This window comes from Gymnoscopelus microlampas (genome assembly GCF_963454915.1).
Source record: "Gymnoscopelus microlampas genome assembly, chromosome: 23".
Lineage (NCBI taxonomy): Eukaryota > Metazoa > Chordata > Actinopteri > Myctophiformes > Myctophidae > Gymnoscopelus > Gymnoscopelus microlampas.
This window is the reverse complement of record NC_139960.1, coordinates 18123042-18148750: the sequence shown is the minus strand read 5'-3', so window position 1 is coordinate 18148750 and position 25709 is coordinate 18123042. Positions and strand designations below refer to the sequence as shown.

At 39.6% G+C, this 25709-nt stretch overlaps 1 protein-coding gene across 3 annotated transcripts; it reads left to right on the top strand.

Moving 5' to 3' along the window:
• The first annotated feature begins 3805 nt into the window (after window positions 1–3805).
• On the top strand, window positions 3806–22271 carry LOC311040218 (E3 ubiquitin-protein ligase Mdm2-like). Of its 3 annotated transcripts, XM_084050357.1 has the most exons (15): window positions 3806–3896; window positions 4037–4176; window positions 7794–7897; window positions 10480–10554; window positions 10691–10824; window positions 11078–11127; window positions 11229–11297; window positions 11390–11473; window positions 11563–11627; window positions 12180–12246; window positions 13336–13502; window positions 14622–14729; window positions 15064–15126; window positions 18652–18841; window positions 21164–22271. In XM_084050357.1, exons 3-15 carry the CDS (start codon window positions 7811–7813, stop codon window positions 21565–21567), a joined length of 1563 nt encoding a protein of 520 aa, XP_083906483.1. In that variant the 5' UTR covers window positions 3806–3896; window positions 4037–4176; window positions 7794–7810; the 3' UTR covers window positions 21568–22271. The 3 variants fall into 3 exon arrangements, with proteins under 3 accessions (XP_083906483.1, XP_083906485.1, XP_083906484.1); XM_084050359.1 differs by lacking the exon at window positions 11229–11297; XM_084050358.1 differs by lacking the exons at window positions 3806–3896; window positions 4037–4176 and adding an exon at window positions 6139–6753.
• The last annotated feature ends 3438 nt before the right edge of the window (window positions 22272–25709 follow it).

Below are 25709 nucleotides of genomic sequence, written 5' to 3'. Positions count from 1 at the left end.
CAGAGCTATATCACATTGCAACGTTATATGTTGTATATACAGGGTGCAGGCTATAAAGATTTTTTTTGAGACAAATAGCAGCAATCTTATGCAGGCACTTTTGGGACAATTAGCAGCATTTTCCCGCTACAGATAGTGCAGGAAACACATTGGTTAGTTTTTAGTAGTCCATTGGCTAACATTCTTTTATCGCAACAGTTCACAAAGCTTAGCTGACTGTGTTCACACATTGTTGTATATTTCTCCCAGTAGGTATGGGAGTTTTTTGTTGTTGGTCATGTTTTGAAACTCACTTTGGGTGTATGTAATCTGTGGGAAGTATGTGTCTCTGATGTCTTGGTATAGTGCTTGTGGCAGGGAAGATGGTTAGAATGTGTAGCTCTGTTTCCACCACATTTTGTGTGCAGTGGGTGCATAGCTGTCTTCCCTTGGAAATGGGATCTGTCTGTTTAATACAACAAGTTTAGGTAATACATTTTCCTTAGCCTTGAAGAAAATTGAAAAAAAATATATATAGATAGGTTTGTAAGTGTCCAAAGTGGTCTATTAAGAAATGTGCTTTTAATTGCAGTAGTTGTGCTGTATGAATTTCTTAAGTGTTAAGAAGAGGCCATGTTAGAATAGTGTGTTAATAAGTGTCAACCTACTAGTGAATGAGTTATGAGCTAGTTTGAAACCCTGGGTGGTCTACTCTAGACTAGGGGAGTTTAGTTAAACTAAAGGACCACACCTCCATCAGTACATGTCATTATCTATTCACAGCTTCAACCATAATAGTAAACGTAGACCATTCAACACATTAATGGCTTCAGTCTTATATTTTGCATTTGTTTACATTTTCTCCATAGTCATTTAAATGTTACTGAACTTTTTGGGGGTATCGGTATGGTCCCGAAGGCTGTCCATCTGTCCATCCGTCCGTCCATCTGTCTTGTCTATTAGGGTGGCCATGGCTGAATGGGTAAGGATGCTGCCTGGCAAACAGAAGGTCCCAACTCCCAAGGTTCAATTCACGGTTCAACACATATTTGTCGAGGTGTCCATGAGCAAGATACTTAACACCTAACTGCTCCCCCGAGCGCATGACCATCTGAGCAGCCATCAGCTGGGAAGAAGCCGACCCAGCTGATGTGAAATATCAAATATTGTGAAAATAGCAGATCTTTACAGTCATCTGGGGACCCCCCCCCCAAATCATGTGGGGAACCCCCCTGGGGGTGGTTGAGAACCACCGGTCTATCCCACAATACCAACTCTCCCAGTACAGTACAGTTGTGAGACCAGCAGTGATGAGGAGTGGGAGCAGTAGAAGAGTAGGAGATGAAGAGGAAAGTGTACCACCAGTACAATGACTGGTTTACATGTTGGTTCATGTCCTGACATGTTATTCAGGTGTTCATGTTTGTTGGCTGAGTAACAGGAGGAAGTGCTGTGAGTCACAACCTTTAATTACACATGTGTCACAAACAAACACACGCGCGCACGCACGCACGCACGCACGCACGCACGCACGCACGCACGCACGCACGCACGCACGCACACACACACACACACACACACACACACACACACACACACACACACACACACACACACACACACACACACACACACACACACACACACACACACACACACACGCACACGCGACCCTGGTCCCAAACAGTCAGACAGTGTTCTGAGAGAGAGAGAGAGAGACACACACACACACACACACACACACACACACACACACACACACACACACACACACACACACACACACACACTGGTGTCTATGGCTGAAACACCTGTTGTCAGTCTGGCCTCAGTGTCAGTAAACTATTTTAAAGACATTTGACATTCCTGTGTTATCCTTCACACGTGCACACACACACACACACACACACACACACACACACACACACACACACACACACACACACACACACACACACACACACACACACACACACACACACACACACACACACACACACACACACACACACACACTGTCTCATAAATATTTGATCATAAAATAAATAAAGACATTGTACATCATTTGGTGTCGGTGCTCTTGTAAGGCTTAAGGCTATTTGTTAACTATTTATATCAGGAACACTGTATCTCCTCTTTTATTTATTTATTTTTTGACGATTTCATTGTCAACTTAAATGAGTCACATGCACATATAAAGATGAGCATCAGGGTCATCAGACTGTATCATTGATCAGGACATTCAGTAAAGATTAATCCTTCAGTTTCAGTGAACTGATGATTCAATCACATGACTTCAATCAATGAAGCAAACAAAAAAACTTAAAGTGTATTTTCTTCACAGTTTTATTATGTACTTGTTGTGTTGAGTCTACCCACTGACCCACTGTAGATCATATAAATTGGATGGAAATTAAAATAACAAATCAAGTTTGAACTTAATAATTCATATATTTATAATATTGTGGCTCCAGTGGTGTAAAGTAACACATTTACTCAAGTTCTGTAAACTTTTGAGGAATTTTTACTTTACTGGAGTGTTTCCAATTTCAATACTTTACTTCTACTCCACTACATCTCAGAGGCAAATATTGTAATTTTTACTCTACAATAATTATTTGAAAACTTTAGTTTCTAGTTGTTTTATTATTATTACAAAACATACGTGACCACTTCAGCCCAGGCTATACATTTTGGCCATTTGAAAATAGCCGATCTACAAGCTTTGCCAGCATTATATTGTTGTGAGATTGTAGATCGGCTATTTTCATCATTTAGAAAGCCTTTCCAGAACTCTTTCATCATTTTTATTTCATTATTTAGAAAAAATGAAATTGGACATTCTGCAAAATGAGTACTTCTACTTTCAGTACTTTAAGTATATTTTGATCCCAAAACGTTTGTACTTTTACTCCGGACTTTTATTTGCATTGCATGACCAATTCATTGTTTACCAACATTGAGACTGGATGCACAGGTGATCTTTCACGCTATCAATTATCAACCTATTGTTTTGGGGTGCGCACCCCAACCCCCTCTTTGTGTGTTGGCTAGTGAGGTGCGTCCTAGCGATACCTGATAGAATGGGTTTCATTGCGCGCATACTGGTTCTTATCAGTGTGACGTCGTCTCGGGGGTCTACTAAAGTACAACATTTATTTGAGTACTTTTTCCGCCACTCATCTGCCGTATGCATGTTGCGTGGGCGACAGTTACAAACATAGAAATTGATAGAATAAAAGTGTGGTAGGTAGGGTAATAAAAGGGTAAGATTCTGACGTCATCAGGAAATAGTGCACTCTGCTTATGGCGCTTTACTGAAACACTTCCGCATGACGTCGACGTCATAGGCGAATCCTTGGGATCCTGATTCTGAGTTCGAACCAAAACACAGCGTTGCCATGTCCATTTATTATAAGCGACCATGGGCTTGTTTTTCTGTGAAGTTGCTGTAAATTATTGGTAGTTTGCGGGTTGCGTTTTTTGGGCTTGTTTCTAAAGTGTAGTTGCTTATTTGGGCTTGTTTCTAAAGTCCCACATTAATATCTATTTGTCTGCAGACTCCCATGGCCATCTGAAAACATTTTGTGCCAGGGACCCTCATACAAGATTTGTGTTGTTAAAATGTTTCAAACATATTCCTACTTATTTATTTATATATATATTTTTTAAATAGCAGATCTCACGTTGTGAGCTTGTAGATTGGCTATTTTCAAATAGCTGATGAAATTATGAATATAAATTCAAATTGCTCATGTGGCCTAAAGTGGCTTCTTGTGGGCTTGTTTTCATAGACCCGGTTGCTTGGTTGTCTCTCTAAACCTGGCAACACTACCGAAACAGCTGTACCACCTGAGCCAGCCAGCAGCCTCGCGCCTTTAGCTTAGCCTTAGCTTCCATTCGCTACAAGTTTTGAGGTAAACGTCATATTATTGATATTCATATCATTATTAAAAGTATTGCATTGTGTTTGTGTAAAGTTGCAGTGTGTGCGGATGAGATGCGTGGCTGCGGGTCGTGTGTAAAACGTGACTGAGGTGTGTTTTTGTTGCACTAGGAACATGGCAGCAGGCCGCGGAGCGCGACTTTCCTGAGTGGAGAGACCGGGAGAGGGACGCGCTGAGGCCGCAGAGACACCGCGGACCCACCGCCGCCCGCCGGGGAAACAAAGTTTTGGGGTTTCTTTCGGGCAAACAGGTATAAATCTGTCTGTTTTTTAAACTCTTATTAGTTCTGGTTAATTGTGACGTAGTTGCACTTTTGCTCGACACAATTTCGTCATTAAAGACAGAAGAAAAGTTCTGCTTTTTTGGGTTAATTTGCTCAGTCGACTGAAAGCTCCGAACATGCTTTTAATAGAAAAACATTTTATTATTGTACTCTCTAATGCGTCTGTGTCTATTATTATTATTATTATCATTATTATTGTCTGTAAAAGTGTCCTTTGTTGGCTGTTAAAGAATTCAACCTGCTGCCTTCAATCAAGCCAATCAATCATGTGCACAGTGGTGTAAAGTAATTAAGTACATGTACTGAAGTACTGTACTTTAGTACAATTTTGAGGTTCTTTTACTTTACTGGAGTATTTCCAATTTTCAATACTTTTTACTCCACTACAAATATTTGAAAACTTTAATTACTCAGATTGATTATTATTACAAAACGTACATTAACCACTTCAGCCCCATACTTTGGCTATTTGAAAATAGCCGATTTACAAGCTCACAATGAGCTTGTAGATCTATTTTCAAAAGATTTTCATTCATTTAGAAAACCTGAAATGGAACATTCTGCATATTGAGTCATTTGAGGACATTTTGATACCAATACTTTTGTACCTTTATTCCAGTAATTATTTTATTCTGGACTTTTACTTGTAAGAGTATTTCCATATTGAGGTTTTGATATTTTTACTTTAGTAAATAATGTAAGTACTACTTCCACCACTGAAGCTCCCTTCAAGTCAAGCCGATAACAAAATAAAATGTGCATTTAAAGACGACACAGAGAGACTGAAGGCTGTTTGGTCACGCATCGTGTCCCAATACACGAAAATGGCAGATCTACAAGCTCACTATGCCTGTACAGTGCAACGCTCTGTGAGCTTGTAGATCTGCTATTTTCGCTGCAAGACCAGTGTTGCCATGTCCGCCTATTATAAGTGACTTTGGGCTTGTTTCTAAAGTGTAGTTGCTCATTACTTCCATTTATTAAAAAATATTATTTAACCCAGTGGTTCTCAAATATTTTATGTCATGGACCCCTAAATTAAAATGTATTTGTCTAAAATGTTTTGTGCCAGGGGAGCCCCGCATGCCAGATTTGTGTCATTAGAATGTTTATTTATTTTTGAAAATAGCAGATATGCAAGCATGCGACGTGTTGTGAGCTTGTAGATTTTCCAATATAGGTTAATAGTACTCATGTGGCCTAATAGTCGCTTCTTTTGGGCTTGTTTTCTTAGACATGGCTGCTTATTTCTCTCAAAATCTGGCAACACTGTGTGCGAGACACCGGCCACGTGCGAAACGTATATCCAGGACAAGCCCGGGCATATCTTTCTTTCTCTCCTCGTTTGTGTCGCAGCTGCGTTCACACGTGTCGCTGTCAGTTGACGTCAGGTCAGGCGTGCAGAAAAAATAAACTATAAAGCCCGGGGTTAGATATTCCATTAGAAGCAGGAATTGTGTGAAGAGAGAAGGTGAGTGGAATAAAACACTTTCTAGATTTTGTTGCAGCTACACAAACGTCTGGCACAAACGTCGGACGTCGCTACCTTCCATCGAAGATGAATGGTAGTCTGTGTAGCTTCTGTGTGAACGCAGCACGTGTGTTGTACTTTCCAGTAACCACTAGTTGAGTCACCCAGTCCATCCAGCTGCATCGTAGTAGTTGTGTCGCACTCGTGGGGCTGTTGTCAGTGGTGGTAGAAGTACTCGGGTATTTTACTCAAGTAAAAGTAGCAATACCGTAACCCATTAAGACCTGAGGCAATTCTTAAAAATGTTTTCTAAATCTTAACGTTTTTTTTTGAAAAAAAAAAAAAAAAAAATGTTTTCAAGATTTAAAAAAAATAGCAGATCAAGCTCATAACGCGGCACGCCAAAGAAATCTAAAGTGACACAGGTTCCAGGTCTTAATGGTTTAATATAAAAATACTCTGTTTACAAGTGAAAGGCCTGTTCAAAATGTTATTTCAGTAAAAGTACAACAGTATTGGCATTAAAATATACTTTTATGTACCAAAGTAGAAGTACTACCTGGCCTCCCTATTTTTTTATGGGCAAGTCATAAAAGTTTTGAAAATAGCTTAGTTATTTTTTGCTATTTTTTGGAAATAGATCTTGTGGTTTTTGTGACTGAGGTTAAACATTTTAAATAAGCTGACTACTGATGACATAGTAATGACTCATCGCAAACTAGCCACGACATGTCTAGACCAGACAGCTATATGATATACTATAATGTTATATATTATGCAGTTTTATTATATTAAACAGTTCTATTGTATTATGTTGACAGTTATATAACTTGTAATATATAGTATATTTAGTATGTTTGGACTAAAGCTCTAACAGTGACTAAGCCGTATCCTTGTATAAGGTGTCTCTGTGTGTGTGTGTGTGTGTGTGTGTGTGTTCTGTCCTGACATGTCTTGTCAGTGCTACAGACAGTATATAAGGGCAGAGCGTTTGGTCAGTCTCCCACTGCTGCACTTTATGTACAGAACACAGCATGTATAGGTGATGATCTATTTATTTAAGCATACTATAGGTAAGAAACCTTGTTTGTTATGGCTGTAACTGACTGTATTATTTAAGTGTATTTTGTTATAATGGCTTGTTGTTGCTTTTAGTTTTGAATTGAATGATGTTGTGTTTGTGTGAGAGCTTGACATATGTTCAGTCTGTTCATCTGATGACTGCTATGCTAGAATCTTTATTTTCGTTGTATCTTTAGTAATGTTTAAGAAAGTTGACACTCCTGCTCACTGTCTTCTTCACTTTGAGTTAAAATATATATATTTATTGGGAATAACCGAGACAACATTTTGGTGCACAGACTTTCATGTGGTTATCTTCCTGACATGAAGTTCTCTCTGTACTGGACAGTTATTCCTGTATTCCTGACAGTAATTTATTCTGCATTAGTTGGTCCCAGGCCTGTCACAATTATTACATAATCTTCTGATCGCAGTTATTTGAGATAATTGCAATTATTTTGCATATAATCCACATAATCGTTTGCATGTTGAAAAATGTTCATCCATTTTCAAATGGTAGCAAAAATAGCAGATCTACAAGCTCAATGTTTAAAACGAATCAATAGTCTAAAGAGTATGAAAAATGGCAGGCAGTGTTTGTTTGAGTTATCTGCAATTTCTGTTCTAAGCCTAAAACCAAACAGAAATGTAATTTTTATCTTATATGTTCCAATGTTCAATGCTAAAAAGCACAATTACATCGCTAATCTCAATTATTTGTGACAAGTAGTCGTCAAGTAAAATGTGATTGTGGCAGCCCTAGTCGGTCCATGGTCTTTTCTGACAGATGTTGTTGGTCTAATAGGTGTGCACAAGTTCTGCTCCTTTATCTTTGATATTGTAAAATCCTTTCCTCTGTGTAAGCTGTTGTCCACAAGTCTGATCCAAGTCAATAAACGTCCTCCTGCAAAATATGGAGAACCACCCACCACATCTGTGCCACCGTTTAACTGTGAAATGTACATCTCCTTAAATAAATGTAGGCTACATTCAACCCACGAAGTGTAGCAGCCAACGATAAGCTAACGTTTCGTTTTGTGTTTGTTTGCAGCAAATTAGAACAGCAGAATGACGACTAACAGCGATGCCCGTAGAGAAGAAGCACGTAGAGAAGATGCCCGTAGAGAAGCACTCACCGAAGCAGACAAGCAACTGGTGAGTTACTGTCAGTCTGTCGTCCAGAGCAGGGGTGGGCAACTTTGATGATGGAGAGGGCCACTATATTGCCACACTCACTCCAGAGGGCCACATTGCATATTGTACCTCTCGTCTCTGTAATTGAGCTTTTTTGTCAGACATTCTATGTCACACAAAAGCTTGTAGATCTGCTATTTGTGCTATTTCTGAATTGGAATCCTGATAATTCTTTTGCTATTTCTGAAATGGAATCCTGAAAAGTTACATTTTCATTTAATTTCAAATGCATTTAGTTATACTTATGATAACTTCATGAAGTTAAATACAAATACATTGGACATTAAAAAGACAATAGAATCTTTAAGCTACTAATATAGACTAAAGTAATTAAAGCGGGTCAGGTTTGCAATTGTAACAGCTGAAATCAATAATGTGTCAGTATTCCGATATTAACCTGCGGGCCGCAGTAAGTGAAGGTGGGGGCCGCATGGGGCCGCCAGTTGCCCATGTATGGTCCAGAGAGAATGGGATACACAAGTCTGTCTGTCTTTCCAGGGAACTTGTATTCATATGGTGCTGTGTGTGTATACGTTAACAGTGTTGTGTGTATACGTCATGAATACATGAAATTGTGTGTAAAATTCACTTTTGGGCTCACCTGCCAAGCGGATTGGTTATTATTATTATATTAGGAGTGTCATGGAATTCTGGATCAATCTGGGTGTTGAGGCAAACAGAGTGGGAGACAGAAGTTCATTATATGAGCTCCTGGGAGAAGTACATGATAAACACAGGTTGTCAAGTAGTTCTCTGACAAAACAGTAAATACCAGGCATAGCATGCAGTGGCATCTTAAGTTCTATGATCTCTTCAGACTGTTGGGACAGAATCGTAAAGGACAAAGATAAATGACACCCTCAGGTCAATTCTTGTCACAAGACAGCTTCTTACACAGACTAGTACACATGATAACCAAACAGTAAGGCACTCAAGGGCTGGAGGATGTCGTCTTATGTCGGGTGGAAACCTCACATGTCCAAAACAGGATTCAGGATTGAAATTCTAAAGTAGCAGATCTACAAGTTAACCCATTATTAAGACCGGGAAAGTCTTTTTTCTTTGGCTATTCAAAAATAGCAGATATACAAGCTCATAGCGCGGTAGATCTGCTATCTCTATTTTCTTTTTAAGGCAAACATTTGTAACTCAAATCTTTGCTTCTGGGGGGATTCTACAAGTGTCTTCTAAATCCTAGTTTAAAAAAAGAGAAAATGTTACCATAATCAGTGGTTCTCAAACTTGTTCATGTCAAGGACCCCCACAATGTATATGTATTTGGCCGCGGACCCCCATCCAAATATTTTGTTCCAGGGACCCCCAGAAGCAAAGATTTGAGTTAAAAATGTTCGCTTTAAAAATATATATATTCAAAGATTTGCACACATTTTCACGATTTTTCAAAAATAGCAGATCTACAAGCTTGTAGCGCGGCACTCGGTGCCGCGCTATGAGCTTGTAGATCTGCTATTTTTGAATAGCCCAAAGTGTAAAATAATGCTTTTTAGCTCAATGCTTTTTAGTTCCAGGTCTCAATGGGTTAAGATATGGAGATAAAAGGTTTCTGTCCGACAGCAACGATATGTAGGGCCGTGACTATCGATCATCTTCTTAGCAATTATCTACTTTTTAGATCAAGGGTCTTCAACGTTTTCAGGCCAAGGACCCCCTAGCTGAGAGAGAGATGAAGCAGGCACCCCCTCGTTACATATTGTATAAAATTGAGATGCAGATTAAACTTTTTTTTTTTTACTTGGTCTGCCCTTTTTTCCCTCTACCAGATACCTCTTTGCCAAAAATAGCAGATCTACAAGCGCTGCGAGGCACTGTGAGCTTGTAGATCTGCTATTTTTGGCTAAAGTTCTCCTCAGAAAAGGGATGCTAGGGTTTAAGTGGTTAATGTAAAAAAGAAAATTTGGCGGACCCCCTATAGTAGCTCTGAGGACCCCCTAGGCGTCCCGGACCCCCTGTTGAAGACCCCTGTTTTAGATGAATTGAGAGTTCAGACATGCATCTTTGCCCAGCGATGCCCAACTGTCAGACTCTATAGTATGTTTAGATCACTCATTATGTTGTAGTGTTATTGATCGTGCCAGCCTGGACCGGTATTTATTCAGCAACTGATTAAAACATTGTGACAAGTTAGGCAGATTGTAAAACATGCATAAAAAAATAAGCTAATGACTATTCTTTTCTTTTAAAAGCCTATGTGATGTTATGCAAGCCGTTGAAATGTGAAACCCATTCTTCGTGGCTAAGTTTAATCTTTGGGACTTTTACATCATTTGTTAAAAGTCCCATTTAAACATAATTTGTAATAAATTATTCTTTGTAAATGAAAATACCTAAAACATTAATCTTAAGGCCATGACCACTTTTTATGCCAATATACCTGTAATTGATATTATCAATATTTTGTCTTGCAATATTCGATAGAGAAACTTGTGAGTATTGTGATAGAGTAACAGTGTTGTGAGTAGGTTGTGTGTGTATATATTAAAAATACTTTATAAACTGTTACTGTTTTGTGTGTGTGTGTGTAGGTCCGACCCAAGGTAGAATTTAATGCTCTGCTCAAACATGCGGGAGCTACCAAAGATATCCTCAGTATGAGAGAGGTAAGGAAACAACCGTTTAATCTACTTGATTAAAGGTGCTACAAAAAATGGAAATAGTCAAGTAAAATTATAATGAACACCAAATTGTACAGGTTATAGGATAGCTGCTTAACTCCTCTCCTCCTCTCCCCTCTAGGTGATGTACTATCTGGGTCAGTACATAATGAAGAAGCAGCTTTATGACCAGACACAGCAGCACATTGTCCACTGTTCCGAGGATCCACTGGGGAAAGTCCTTGGTGTGGAGAGCTTCTCTGTGAAAGAACCAGGGTAACACACACACACACACACACACACACACACACACACACACACACACACACACACACACACACACACACACACACACACAGAGTTATGGATCCCACCACAGTTATGGGCAGCAAGTTATGCTATCTGCTGCTCTGCATGGGAACTTAATTACTTAAATACTTATATGTGCTCTATTGCTGACCGTAACTGTTTCATGACAGTGTGACATCATCATGATGATGTGTTCTGATCACGATCAATCATCTTTCAGGCCTCTTTTTACAATGATAACGAAGAACCTGGTGCCTGTCAGAAGCCAAGGTAGCTCCTGTCCTCTCCTCTTTGTACGTTTTTATTTAAAGCATTTAATTGGAAGTGCATCCTTACATTCTACTAACTCTGACCGTCTCTCTGTCTGTCAGAGCCTCCCAATGCCCCTCCACAACACGGCCACAGTCAGCTTGTCAGGCCACCTGAAGTCAAAATCCAAGGTAGCTCCTGTCTCCTCCACTCTTTTTATTTAAAACATTTCATTAAATGTGCATTTTTACATTCTACTAACTCTTGTCTGTCTGTCTGTCAGAGCCTTCCAATGCCCCGCAGCAACAACACTACTACAGTCAGCCAGACAGACCACCTGACAGGCCACCTGAGGTCAAAATCCAAGGTAGCTCCTGTCTCCTCTCTTATTATTTAAAACTTTGAGGTAAAATGCACATCCTCACATTCTGTCTGTCTTGTCTGTCTGTCTGTCAGAGTCTTCTTGTCTTGCCACTCAACAACACAGTCAGCCAGCTAGACCACCTGACGGACCACCTGAGGTGAGACACACACACGCGCGCGCACACACACACACACACACACACACACACACACACACACACACACACACACACACACACACACACACACACACACACACACACTGTGATCTGTAATCTAAGATTCACCTACTTAACCCATTAAGACCTGGAACTGTGCCGCGCTACGAGCTTGTAGATCTGATATTTTTGAAAAATCGTGAAAATGTGTGCAAATCTTTGAATATATATATATATTTTTAAAGCGAACATTTTTAACTCTATTATTTGCTTCTGGGGGTCCCTGGAACAAAATATTTTGATGGGTGTCCGCGGCCAAATACATATAATTTTGGGGGTCCTTGACATGAAAAAAGATTGAGCACCACTGATATAGAAACATACGTTTTTCAGAAAACTGTTGAGATTCAGGAGACATGTAGAATCGGCTTCAGGTCTTAATGGGTTAATCAGAACATTTAGATGTCAGAAAATGTACTGCTGCCCTGAGTACACTTTGAACAAGTGCACTAATCATCACAACGTGTCATCTTGACGCCTGTGTGTATGCAGGACTCCGATGCAGACAGTAGCCATTCCACTTCGGGCAGCAGGAGGCGAAGGAGGACTAGTGACCCAGGTCAGTTTATTGTCAACAGTATTCATTCAGGTTGGGTTTAAACTGTTCAAACCCAGGTCGGTTTATTCTCATATCGTCACTGTCGGGCAGAAACCTTGTATCTCCATATTTCAACCTTTTTGTGTTTTTACGTAAATGAATGACTTTGTTATACTAGAGCAGTTGTTCTCAAAGTGGGTGTCGCAGAATAGTTTGATGATATTTGGAATGCATCAATATCACTTCAGTTTAACCACTTAAACCCTCTATTCTTGGTTAAACTGACCTGAACGCTCCCCCCTAGAATAGGGATGCTGGGGTTCAAGTGGTTAAAATGTATGTCAACAAGTTATTTTCGATCTGTCCTAATGGAAACATATCCTCAAGTTTTCCTTGTGACATACTTTATCTTAGGGGGGATATTTACGTACCGTAATATGACAGAAATGTAATGTACTATAAAGTAACAATGTAATTCAGGGGTGCCGTTTTATGAAAACGTTATTTAAAGGGGTGCCCTGAGCCAAAAACATTGTCCCACCCAAAAGTAGCAACGTGATTGGGTGTGAGCTTGTAGATCGGCAATTTTTGCTACTTTTGAAAGAATTTTGTGGGTTTTATGAATATTTAACCAATGAAACGTGTTAACAAGAGCTTTTGACTAAATAGCAACTACATCAGAATCAGAATCAGGTTTATTGTCACATCACAGGTTTACAAGGTAAAAAAGTGGGTGAAATTCGTTTTTGTACAACACTCCCATCGCAACGTTAAATTCCGTAGAAAGAAGATTGGGGAGAGAGAAAAAGAAGAGGGGTAGGGGGTTAAGTGGGAAGGAGATCAACAGAGAACAATAGAAGGCCAAAAACAAGTTATCTACATATTTACAAAGTACCTGAGAGGGAAAAACGTTGCGGTGTTACGGAGCTCGTACCAGCGCGTGCCTTCTCCATGGCGCGCCGGACATGCGCCGGACAACTACATTGGATTAATTGGAACACAGGTTTATTTTTTTTCCTCATTTCCTGAAAAGTAACGTTTTTGGATATGCAGTGCAAGGTTTCCAGCCAACAGCAACGATATTCATTCAAGTGTTGATGTGTTCGTCAGGTCCATCTCACGGTGACGAAGAGGAAGACGAAGATAGTGAGAGTGAGAGGAAGAGAAGGAGAGCAGACGGTTACTCCTTGACATTCGACAACAGTCTGTCCTGGTATGTGATCGCGGATCACCGAGTCCGACACAGCAGCCAGTCTTCTGACGCCCACAGCTATGCAGTGAGTGCACACACACACACACACACACACACACACACACACACACACACACACACACACACACACGATAAGTGCATTCATATGATCTTGTCATTGTTTCTTACATATTGTCTTTGTTATATATTGTCGCTGTCGGGCAGAAACCAGCTATCTCCATTTGTTTACTTTTTATTTTATTTTTTTATAAATCAGTGCGATTGAACACCCTTTACGTCTGTGTGTGTGTGTGTGTGTGTGTGGCTTTTACAAATATTGCACACATGAAAAGTATGAAGTATTATTGACTAAACCTCCTAACTCCATTGGATCCTCAACCTGTCGTTCAAACCAGCTAACTCGAACTTGTGGGTCCATCATTGATTAGAATGTATGTCCACATGAATGGTCAAAAGCCTCCTTACTCCACTTGAGCTGTATTTGTGTGATGATAATATAAGGACACATTCAAGTATTTGACAATGTATGAAGTCACCAACTGTTATGGCAGTGTTGTGTTGTTCTAAAAACATGTTTTTGCTCTTTTCATTTCCTTAAAAGTTAATAATTAGCTAGTGTCTGCCCGACAGCAGAGATATTCTTCTTTAGTGTAAATATGATATCATCGCCCAGCTATTTGTCGTTGCAATATTTAGTTAATACTTTCCCATAGACTTTTTAAATTAGAAAATAACTTTAACCCATTGAGACCTGAAGCCGATTCTACAAGTCTCCTAAATCTCAACAGTATTCTGAAAAACATATGTTTCTATATCAGTGGTGCTCAATCTTTTTCATGTCAAGGACCCCCAAAATTATATGTATTTGGCTCCATCAAAATATATTGTTCCAGGGACCCCCCAGAAGCAAAGATTTGAGTTAAAAATGTTCGCTTTAAAAATATATATATTCAAAGATTTGCAGTCATTTTCACGATTTTTCAAAAATAGCAGATCTACAAGCTCGTAGCGCGGCACTCAAGCTCGTAGCGCGGCACTCGGTGCCGCGCTATGAGCTTGTAGATCTGCTATTTTTGAATAGCCCAAAGTGTAAAATAATGCTTTTTAGCTCAAATCTAAAAATGACACAGTTCCAGGTCTTAATGGGTTAAGTGTGTGTGTGTGTGTGTGTGTGTGTGCATAGTCAAACAGATCTGACCACTTCAGTGTGGAGTTTGAAGTGGAGTCCATGGACTCTGACAATGGTGATGATGACATCGATGACGACACGTCACTGTCTGATGATGACCAGGTACACACTATATTATATACACAGAACATACTGCACACTACACTTCCCACATAATACACTAACCACGTTATGATGGAGGGGTTAGGTTAAAGAATTAGCAACACTTTTGATTGTGTTCTGTTGTTACTCTGTTCTGTTACAATGTGTTAGATTGTATTAAATTTTGTTCTATTCACCATGATCCACCTGGACTCTTAAGTCTGCTCTGAAGAGACACTTGTTACTGTACATACTGTAGGCCTTTTTGGTTATTCATTTATATTGTTCATGTAAAGCAGGTTTCTTGAAAGGTACTATATGAATTATTTATTTTGATTATTACTGTGTCTGTCAGGTGTATGAGGTGACCATCTATGAAGATGACGACACTGATGAAGACACCGAAATCACAGAAGCAGTAAGCGCACGCACGCACGCACTCACACACGCACACCCCACCCACGCATAACCACCACCCCCCCCCCACCCAACACACACACACACACACACACACACACACACACACACACACACACACACACACACACACTCACAGAGGTAGGGTACATAATAATGATAAACCATAATTTATTAATACAAACATAACACAATAATCTATATGCAGCACATAGTTTATTCTAGATATGTTTCTTAACCCATTTAGACCTGAGGCCGATTTTAAAAACGCCTTCTAAATCCTCGCCTAAGTTTTCTGAAAAACATTTATATTCAAATATTAATACAAAAATTACTATATACTGTACATGGCAACAAGAACCCCAAAAGGGTTCCCGGCTTGAAAGGTATTGTTACCTAATGGAGTTCCAGGTCTAAATGGGTAAATGTAGATATGATATATTTCTTATCGAAGGTAGAGTAAGTGATATTTTTGTTGTTAAAACAGAAAGTGTTTTGTTAAAAAATTAAAGCTCCATATTGCGATTGTAATTTCTATTGATTGTGTTCAGTAAGAGGGGTCTCCCTAATACAGCTCTTTAATAAGCAGATTTTTCAGGTGGGTTGCCTATTTCAGCCAATCAGGAGAGAGTACCCATTTATCAGCTTCGATTTTATAGTGTTCCAGTTAAAATATTTTGTGCTCATTTATTTATATCTCTATCCTGTTTGGATACAATTGTAATCCTGATCCTGAAAATGCATTTTCTGTTTTTGATTAATGAGCTGAAGAGATGTTTCTGTTACTGAATAAACACTCCATACTAAATTACTAATGATGACTATCAGAATATAGAGCTATAACAACAAAAGAAAATCACTTACTGTACCTGGAGCAGGTCGCTTCTACAAGTGACTCTGTGTGTGTCTGTGTGTATGAATGAGCACGGCATTAACAGCTGCGACTGATTGCAACACAAAGCTGCAGCTAGTTACATTAGAGGAGTAGTTCACCCACAAAATGACTTATTTTCTATCAATCACACACCCCATGAAGCCTTGAATTCATGGAGACTTTCTTAATTTGTCGCGTTCCTGAGCCAATAATTTGATGACCAGTGGAGTCTCAGTCTCGTACTGACCGATGACAAAATCTCCATGAATTCAAGGCTTCATGGGGTGTGTAATTGATAGAAAATAAGTCATTTTTTCTGGGGTGAACTACTCCTTTAAGTAAACACACACAGGAGGCACAGTGCACCATGCGTTTTCTACACAATAGTTGAGCCATGACCCGGTGAGGACGCGCTGTGATTAGCCAGTAGTCGCTTTGCCTTATGCCTAACCTTAATCCTAACCATAACCTGAGTAAAGCTATGCCTAACGTTATCCTTAAACTCAGTAAAACTGCTTAACCCTAACCTTAACCCGAGTGACCTGGGTGTCCAACCTGAGTGTCCGGGTAGTTCAGTCGATAGATCTCTCACCTTTGGACTACAAGCCCATGGGTTCGATCCTTTGCACCGCCAACTCAGCGTATGAGTAGCATGGCTTGGGTGTGGCAAGTTGTATGGTAAGTACTGGGAGCTCATATTATAGGAATGACACTCTACCTAAGCAATCATCTCCCAGCGGTCTAGCGCATTGTAATGGGGATAGACTCCTGCGTTCTCGGCTGATACCGACGATAAGCCTCTCTATGAACTACTTGCTTAACCTCAATTAAACTGTGCCTAAAACTAACCTTAATCGTAACCTTATCAGTAAAATTATGCCTAATCTTAATCCTAATTTAACCTCAGTAAAACTATGCCTAACCTTAATCCTAACCTTAACCTCAGTGAAACTATGCCAGCCTAACCCAACCTTAATCCTACTTGGTAGGAGGGGAACAGTGCCCTACACCCTGGTGTAGGCTAGAATTATGCATGCACCACGCCTCACACGCGCTACTAAAACATTTGTACCAACACCAGCACTGCACACACACACACACACACACACACACACACACACACACACACACACACACACACACACACACACACACACACAGGTTTATGGGATTAATATTATGGGATATTTTAACATTGATATTATAGGATGTTGGGATGTTTTTACATTGCTATTAGTGGATATTTTTACATTGATATGATAGAATGTTGGACTTGGATGTTTTTATATTGATATTATAGAATGTTGGACTTGGATGTTTTTATATTGATATTATAGGATGTTGGACTTGGATGTTTTTACACTGATATTATAGGATGTTGGACTTGGATGTTTTTACATTGATATTATAGGATGTTGGACTTGGATGTTTTTACATTGATATTATGGGATTAATTTACAATAATATTATGGGATGATTTTTACATTGATATCACAGGATGTTGGAATGTTTTTACATTGATATTATAGGATGTTGGGATGATTTTACATTGATATTATAGGATGTTGGGATGTTTTTACATTGATATTACAGGATGTTGTGATGTTTTTAAATTGTTATTATGGGATTAGTTTTGCATTAATATTATGGGATGTTTTACATGGATTTTATGGGATGGCTTTACATTGACATTACACAATGTAATACCAGCACACTCAAATAGAGTAGTACCGCCTGAATACCACACACTCAAATAATAGTTGTAATACCATTACTCATCTAAGGCACTGCTTACTTCACACTAGATGTGATTTTATATATTTATTAGATATGTTTTTTAGAAATTGAATTAAATATAATATATAATCTCTCTCAAACACAAACAAACGAAACGCTTCGGTGATCTCTCGGAATCGCAGTGAAATTAAATATTTGTAAATGATCATATAGACAACAGGGCTTTACCTTACTCAGGATTGAACTGGTCAAATCAGATTTGGGATTTTAATTGTGAACGTTCGATTATTTGTTTTATACATAAATATAGTTCTTTATGACAAAATAGTACGTAGTTAAGTGCAACAGATCAGCTAAGTCGTTATGTAAAAGTAATGAATCCGTTAATAGAACTACATTTATTTACACAGCTTATTTTAATTGGCAACAATCAGACTGCAGACTATAACAATCCTGCAGACTGCGTGTATTACTGTCGGTTCTGAGCAAAGAGAACGCACTTGTGTGTACATTGTTTAAGTCACAAGAGCATGGTTTCCATGTCATAAATATGAACTTTGGCCAAAATCTTGCGTTTAATCCATGTCAATTATTTTGTTTACTTCTGATCAGCGCCAGTGGCTTCAATAGAAATTTAAAAAACTAGACTAAAATAAGAGCCACTTTTATTGGAAGCTTGTAATATGATTAGTCAACACTGCTTACAGGAAGTAGTTAAACTAACTGGGTGGGTGACACCAGAGCTAACTGACCATATATTGGGAAGAAATCAACAGGCAAAAAAACGACAACAAAAAAACATTGGCGTCGACAGTGGGGGGTCTTCGACTGACTATTCAAATCGTCGATTTTCAGGGGTTAAGGCCCTGATTATAACACATTGTGTGTGAATGTGCGTGTGTGTGTGAATGTCAGGACTATTGGAGATGTCTTAAGTGTGAAGAGCTGAATCCACCCTTGCCTAGAAATTGTAATCGTTGCTGGTCTTTACGTCAGGATTGGCTTCCAGAGGTGTCCGTCAGCACTAACCCAAGCACAAATCCCAGCCCCATGCCCCCCCCACACTCTCCAGGACCTGATAAATCGACGTCAGCAGAACATCCAGGTAACTGATATATGATATTTAATATCGGCGCTGTCGGGCCAAAACCTTGTGTATCCATACTTTCTATGTTTTTCCATAAATGAATGCCCTACTGCAGTGGTTTTCAACCCTTTTCATATCAAGGCCCATTATTTATTCGGCATTTGAGCCACGGAACCACCATTTATGTGATTTAGCCTCTCAGACCCAAAACGTAGAATATTTTGTTATCGTTGGATATGGTTTTGTCCACAATTCCATGCTGTATTGATGTTGGTACCATAGTAGAGATAACAGGCAAACGTTAGAAAATAACAATTCTTTAATCAAGTAATGCAGATGTTAAACAATTATTTAACAAGAGTTAACGATCTATAAGGGTCCTTTTGGTTACCAACTCCATCATCCACTAGTTGAGAACCACTGCCCTACTGTGTCGTGCAATAGTGTCCCTCAGAAGTAGCAAAAAATAGCCGATCTTCAAGCCCACACCGCGATGTAGGCTTGTAGATCACTACAAGCCTACGCGGCCCGAACGTCTAGCGTGACGCGTCGTTCACTTTGCAGTGCCACCTTACAGGCACCTCACAGTGTGAGAGAGAGTTTTGTGCTCTCCTAAATCCACGGCAGGCTTTGAAAGTACCCACTTCAGAAAGAGGTGACGTGCATCACCTCTCCAATGACCAAAACCCACTTTGTGATTACTCAGACCTGGTATGGCAGACCTGTGGGGAGTGTGCAGTGGTGTACAATGTGAAAAGATAGTTGAAATCGCAGGAGATGAAGTTAGCAGTTTATTTGTGTAAAGGGTCGTCGGGGTGGGTTGTGTTGAGGATGGAAGCCGTCGAACTGGTGCATCCTACCTATTTATAGGTAGGATGTGATGTCATGCTGTCGTGAGATTACGTCACACTGGCGTCTCATCGTGATGTCACGACCGTGATGTCATATGACGTCACACTGGCTACATACAACGTTACGGACAACCGACATGGCGCAGGATTCAAATTGTATATATAGATAGATAAAGATCATGTTATTTATGCTATTTTTAAATGGCAAAAAACGTGAGTGTGCCTGTGGGTTTTATAAATATTGATAAAGAGCTGGTGACTAAATGATAACTACATTGGATCCATTGACACACAGGTTCTTCCCATTTCCTGAAAAGTAACGGTTGTGGACATATGAGGTTTCCGCCCGACTGCGACGATATTCATTGTGTTCTCAATGTGTTTATTGACTGGAATTAAACCTGTGAATAACGGGTTACAATTAAAAATCTCAAGAGTATGTATTGTATAATATTCATAGACAACTGATTTATTGAATTTGTGTACCATTTGATTACAGTCTATTTCATCGGGGAAGAGCAGCTTATTAATAAGGTTGTTGAGTAGGCTTTGTATAGCCTACAACCGGAACTGACGGCTACTCCACTGGAAACTTGTGGATACCTAGGCTATTTGAAAATAGCCGATCTACAAGCTCACAAAGCATCGCGACACGTTGTGAGCTTGTAGATCGGCTATTTTCAAACATGTTAGTACTTTTACTTTTGGTACTTTACATTTGGATACCAATACTTTTGTACTTCTGTGATAAGCTTAGTAGAGGGTAACATGCAGGTAATGGCTTTCAATCAAAAGGGATCATGTAAACACAGTAAGCTCTAGCTTACACTTAGTCTACGATGGTATCACACGGCAAAAAAAAAAGTTGTGAACTTGTAGATCTGCTATTTAAGCAATATTCTTTGAATGTTTTTCAGTAGGGATGCTAGGTTGAAAGTGGCTAAGGCAGGAGGTTGTGTCCTGATAGGATAAGCCCAATCTCTCTCAAGACAGATTCTGCTAACTCATGTCTTTTACCAAATGGGTTCCCTAGATTGGGATAAGCCTAAACCCCGGGGCATAATGCTTTTATTCTAAACCAGTGGTTCTCAAAAAGTGGGGTCCAGGGACCCTTTGGGTTCCTTGAGGACGGTTCTAAATGGACCGTTACGGGCCTGTAACTCGGTGACAGGTCCATTTGGTTCCATTTGTACTTTCTGAGTTATGAGAGTCCTTTAAAATGTAAAAGTTTGAGAACCACTGTTCTAATCCAGTGGTTCTCAAACATTTGCATGTCAAGGACCCCCAAATTGATATGCATTCGGCTGCGGATCCCCATCTGAAAAGATTTTAAGCCAGGGATCCCCATAAGTGAAGATGTGTGCCAACAAATGTCACAATGATTCAAATTTTTGTTATTTAACAATATTTTCTTCCCCGCAGATTGTAGATCTGCTATTTTTTGTATTAGCTAGAAACAAACTAAAAAATGTAATAATTTCTCATCTAGGAGTCGAGGAAGAAGGAATCGACGTCCCTGACGGGAGGAGAACCACTCCATCACCCTGTCTCTCCTCCCAGGAGTTGTCACAGACCTCCATCCCTCCCACCTACTCCCAGGCCTCTACCGTCTCTCCTCCCTCTACTCAGAACCCCTCCTCCATCCCCATCTCCTCCCTTACCTCCCCTGCTGTCTGTGCACAGACGTCTTCCTCCGTCCATCCGGCCGCAGACCCGGGCTTGGACCTGTGCGTGATATGCCAGTCGGGGCCGAAGAACGGCTGCATAGTCCACGGCAAGACCGGACACCTGATGTCCTGCTTCAGGTGTGCCAGAAAGCTGATGAGGCGCAACAAAGTGTGCCCGGTGTGCCGAGAGCCAATACAGGCAGTGGTTAAAACCTTCTTTTGTTGATCGCTCACCTAGGGGCCAGTTGCACAACCTCACACTAAGTTCAAACCTAGCCTAGTTATAGCTTAAACGGCTTTTGAAAAAGCCATTTAACCCATTCAGTCCGGGGACGCATCTCTGTCATTTTAGATTTATTTGGCTATATAAAAAAAAACAGATATACAAGCTCATAGTGCGGCACCGAGTGCCACGCTATGAGCTGGTAGACTGCTATTTTTAGTTTTTTCATGTGAAAATTTGTGCAAATCTTTAAATATATATATATATGTATATATGTTTTTTAAATATATATTTAAAGATTTGCACTCATTGTCACGATAAAAAAAAAATTGCAGATCGACAAGCTCATAGCGCGGCACTCGGTGCCGCGCTATGAGCTTGTATATCTGCTATTTTTGAATAGCCAAAGAAATCTAAAAATGACAGAGATACTTTCCTGGATTGAATGTGTTTAAGCTATAACTAGGCTAAGTTTGAACTCAGTGTGAGGTGGTGCAACTGGCCCCTGAAGCAGAACTCCTGGTAGGAGGTTTAAAAATGTTCGACTGTTTTTGCAGTTTTTCTGTTAACTGTTTTTTGACAGTTGTATTGTTTTTGAGCTGGGCTGGGCATTATCGAAACTTCGATACCTTGATATGAGACGTTCGTTTGAGATATTTGTGGGGGGGGTTTCCGGGGTTTAATCACTTAGGCAATTTTTTTTTATTCCTGAAATGGTAAAAAAAAAAGTGAAAATAGCCGATCTACAAGCCCACAACGTGTCGCAGCGACACGTTGTGGGCTTGTAGATCGGCTATTTTTTCTTTTTTTCTTTGAAAAGTTGAAAATAAAATGTATTCACAATACAACATTTATATTAGTTGAGGCATCACGTCTGCTATACAGTGACCATACCGGTGGCTCTCAAACGTTTTAAGAAAAAATACGTTTATTTCCATATCGGCCCAGCCCGCACTACCTGTGCGTGATATGCCAGTCGGGGCCGAAAAACGGCTGCATAGTCCACGGCAAGACCGGACACCTGATGTCCTGCTTCAGGTGTGCCAGAAAGCTGATGAGGCGCAACAAAGTGTGCCCGGTGTGCCGAGAGCCAATACAGGCAGTGGTTAAAACCTTCTTTTGTTGATCGCTCACCTAGGGGCCAGTTGCACCACCTCACACTAAGTTCAAACCTAGCGTAGTTATAGCTTAAACGGCTTTTGAAAAAGCCATTTAACCCATTCAGTCCGGGGACGCATCTCTGTCATTTTAGATTTATTTGGCTATATAAAAATAGCAGATATACAAGCTCATAGTGCGGCACCGAGTGCCACGCTATGAGCTCGTAGACTGCTATTTTTTGTTTTTTCATGTGAAAATTTGTGCAAATCTTTAAATATATATATATATATGTATATATGTTTTTTAAATATATATTTAAAGATTTGCACTCATTGTCACGATAAAAAAAAAAATTGCAGATCGACAAGCTCATAGCGCGGCACCGAGTGCCGCGCTATGAGCTTGTATATCTGCTATTTTTGAATAGCCAAAGAAATCTAAAAATGACAGAGATACTTTCCTGGATTGAATGTGTTTAAGCTATAACTAGGCTAAGTTTGAACTCAGTGTGAGGTGGTGCAACTGGCCCCTGAAGCAGAACTCCTGGTAGGAGGTTTAAAAATGTTCGACTGTTTTTGCAGTTTTTCTGTTAACTGTTTTTTGACAGTTGTATTGTTTTTGAGCTGGGCATTATCGAAACTTCGATACCTTGATATGAGACGTTCGTTTGAGATATTTGTGGGGGGGGTTTCCGGGGTTTAATCACTTAGGCCATTTTTTTTTATTCCTGAAATGGTAAAAAAAAAAGTGAAAATAGCCGATCTACAAGCCCACAACGTGTCGCAGCGACACGTTGTGAGCTTGTAGATCGGCTATTTTTTCTTTTTTTCTTTGAAAAGTTGAAAATAAAATGTATTCACAATACAACATTTATATTAGTTGAGGCATCACGTCTGCTATACAGTGACCATACCGGTGGCTCTCAAACGTTTTAAGAAAAAATACGTTTATTTCCATATCGGCCCAGCCCGTTTGTTTGTTTGTAAATTGTACACAGAAGTTGTATTGGAAGTTGTATGTTTAAATGTAAATTAGTTTTTTTGAAGATTTTTTTTTATTTATGGAGAGAAAATATATAGAGAATTATCTATATTCAAAGACCCTTAAGTTCAAATTTACAAAAAATAAAAGAATTCAAGTTCCAAATGTCTAACTGAATATATTTACTCTGTAAATAAAATTGCACCTTGAGACTGGCAGTAATAATAATAGAGTAATAGAAGAACAGAGAAGATGTGCACTTACTGTGACAGATAATATGAGAATGAGTTACATTTTATTTTCCACTGCTCTTTAGCTGCGGCCAAAAAATTATTAATGGGTGCAAAAACCTCGATTTGATATGGTTAAGTGATGCAGAGAGACTTGCATAGATTTCTGAAGATAAGATATCCGCACTTGCAGAATATTTAGAGAAAGCACGGGACAAACGGACAAAGAAAACATGTGTAATATGTTTAGTTTTGGGGTATTAATCAAATATTGTTTGATGTTTTTGGTGTCCTATAATCCCATAAGGGATGTTTTTGGTGTCTTGATAAATACAAGAAACATTTAGGTAAAGTCATAATGGTGACAACTCCCCAGGCACGGTACAATAATGTATTATTTTCAGAATGGAGAGCTTTCGTAAGGTAGTGTTAATATAGGGAGTACATTTACCCGAGTGCTGTACTTCAGTCCATTTTTGAGTATCAGCAGTATTTCCATTTTTTGATACTGTCATTGCACTACATTTTACACAGGAAGGGATAAAGTACATTACGAATCGATCACTAAAGCACTATTTCAAATATTGTGAAAAGTTCTGGAAAATATGTTGTAATTTGTACTTTTGAATACTTACTTTTAAGCAAGTAGCCTACTTAAACTCGAGCACAATGGTTTTAAAACGTTTGTTTATTGGATTTTAACAGAAGCATTCAGTGCTTACATATCTCATAACATAATACCATTGCCTCATATATATCCCAAGCTGTTACATGTGCTCAAGCACAAATTTGACAGAGCAATGTTCACTTTTAGTGTTGAGCCTCATTTGACCTCATGAGTATCTACACTTTGATTCAAGTAGCCTATTAGGATTGAGCACTTTGAAAACAGCAGATCTACAAGGCGTATGAGCTTGTATATCTGCTATTTTTGATTAGCCAAAGAAATCTAAAAATGACGGGGACGCGTTCCCGGATTGAATGGGTTAATTGTATTAGCTGTAGTTGCATTGTTTACCAGCCTGCCATGTTTTGAACCTGAACCGGAAAAACAAACGACCACGGTTTAAAGGTTTAAACGTTGATTGTCGTTGCCAGCGGTGCTTTTGCACAGGGAATATAAGTAATATCGCTGCAGCTACAGTCGTTTTGTACGGACCACTTCAATATTTTATGTATTAAGTTGTACATTGCACCATGTCACTCTGTGAACGAGGGTTTTCTGCTGTTCGTTGCTGTCGGGCTGAAACGTAACTCCATATTATATGAATGTCCTACTCACCTGTGAGCGAATGTTCCTATGGTATACTTCTCTGTATTTTAACCACGTAAGTAACCCACTAAGACTGGGGATGCATCTGTGTCATTTTTAAGATTTCTTTGGCTCTTCAAAAATAGCAGATATACAAGCTCAGCCAAATTGGGACCTTAGGGTTCATGTGGTTAAGCATGCGGTGCACTTAACAAAATATCATCCTACTCATCCGTTTATATTTTTTCTATCCACCTGTTTCCTAGGCTTTTCACTGTGTTCCACTTCCTGTCTTTTGATCCAATGAAACCGGCCAGATGACTAATGATATCCAATGAAATTCGACAGGAAGTGGAAAACACAAGCCTAGGAAACAGGTGGATAACCCCTCCGCTTTATTATCTGGAAATCCCAGGAATAACTCTCCAAACCCACCCCGCTCACGCATGGATGAGACGATCTTCAGTACCCATGCTTCAGTGGGACTTGAACCCGCGGCCCTTATCGACGAGCCCTAGAGATAAGACGCTACTAGGCCTTGTGCTGTGACTTAGTCCGCTTCGCAATAGTCCTGGCTAATC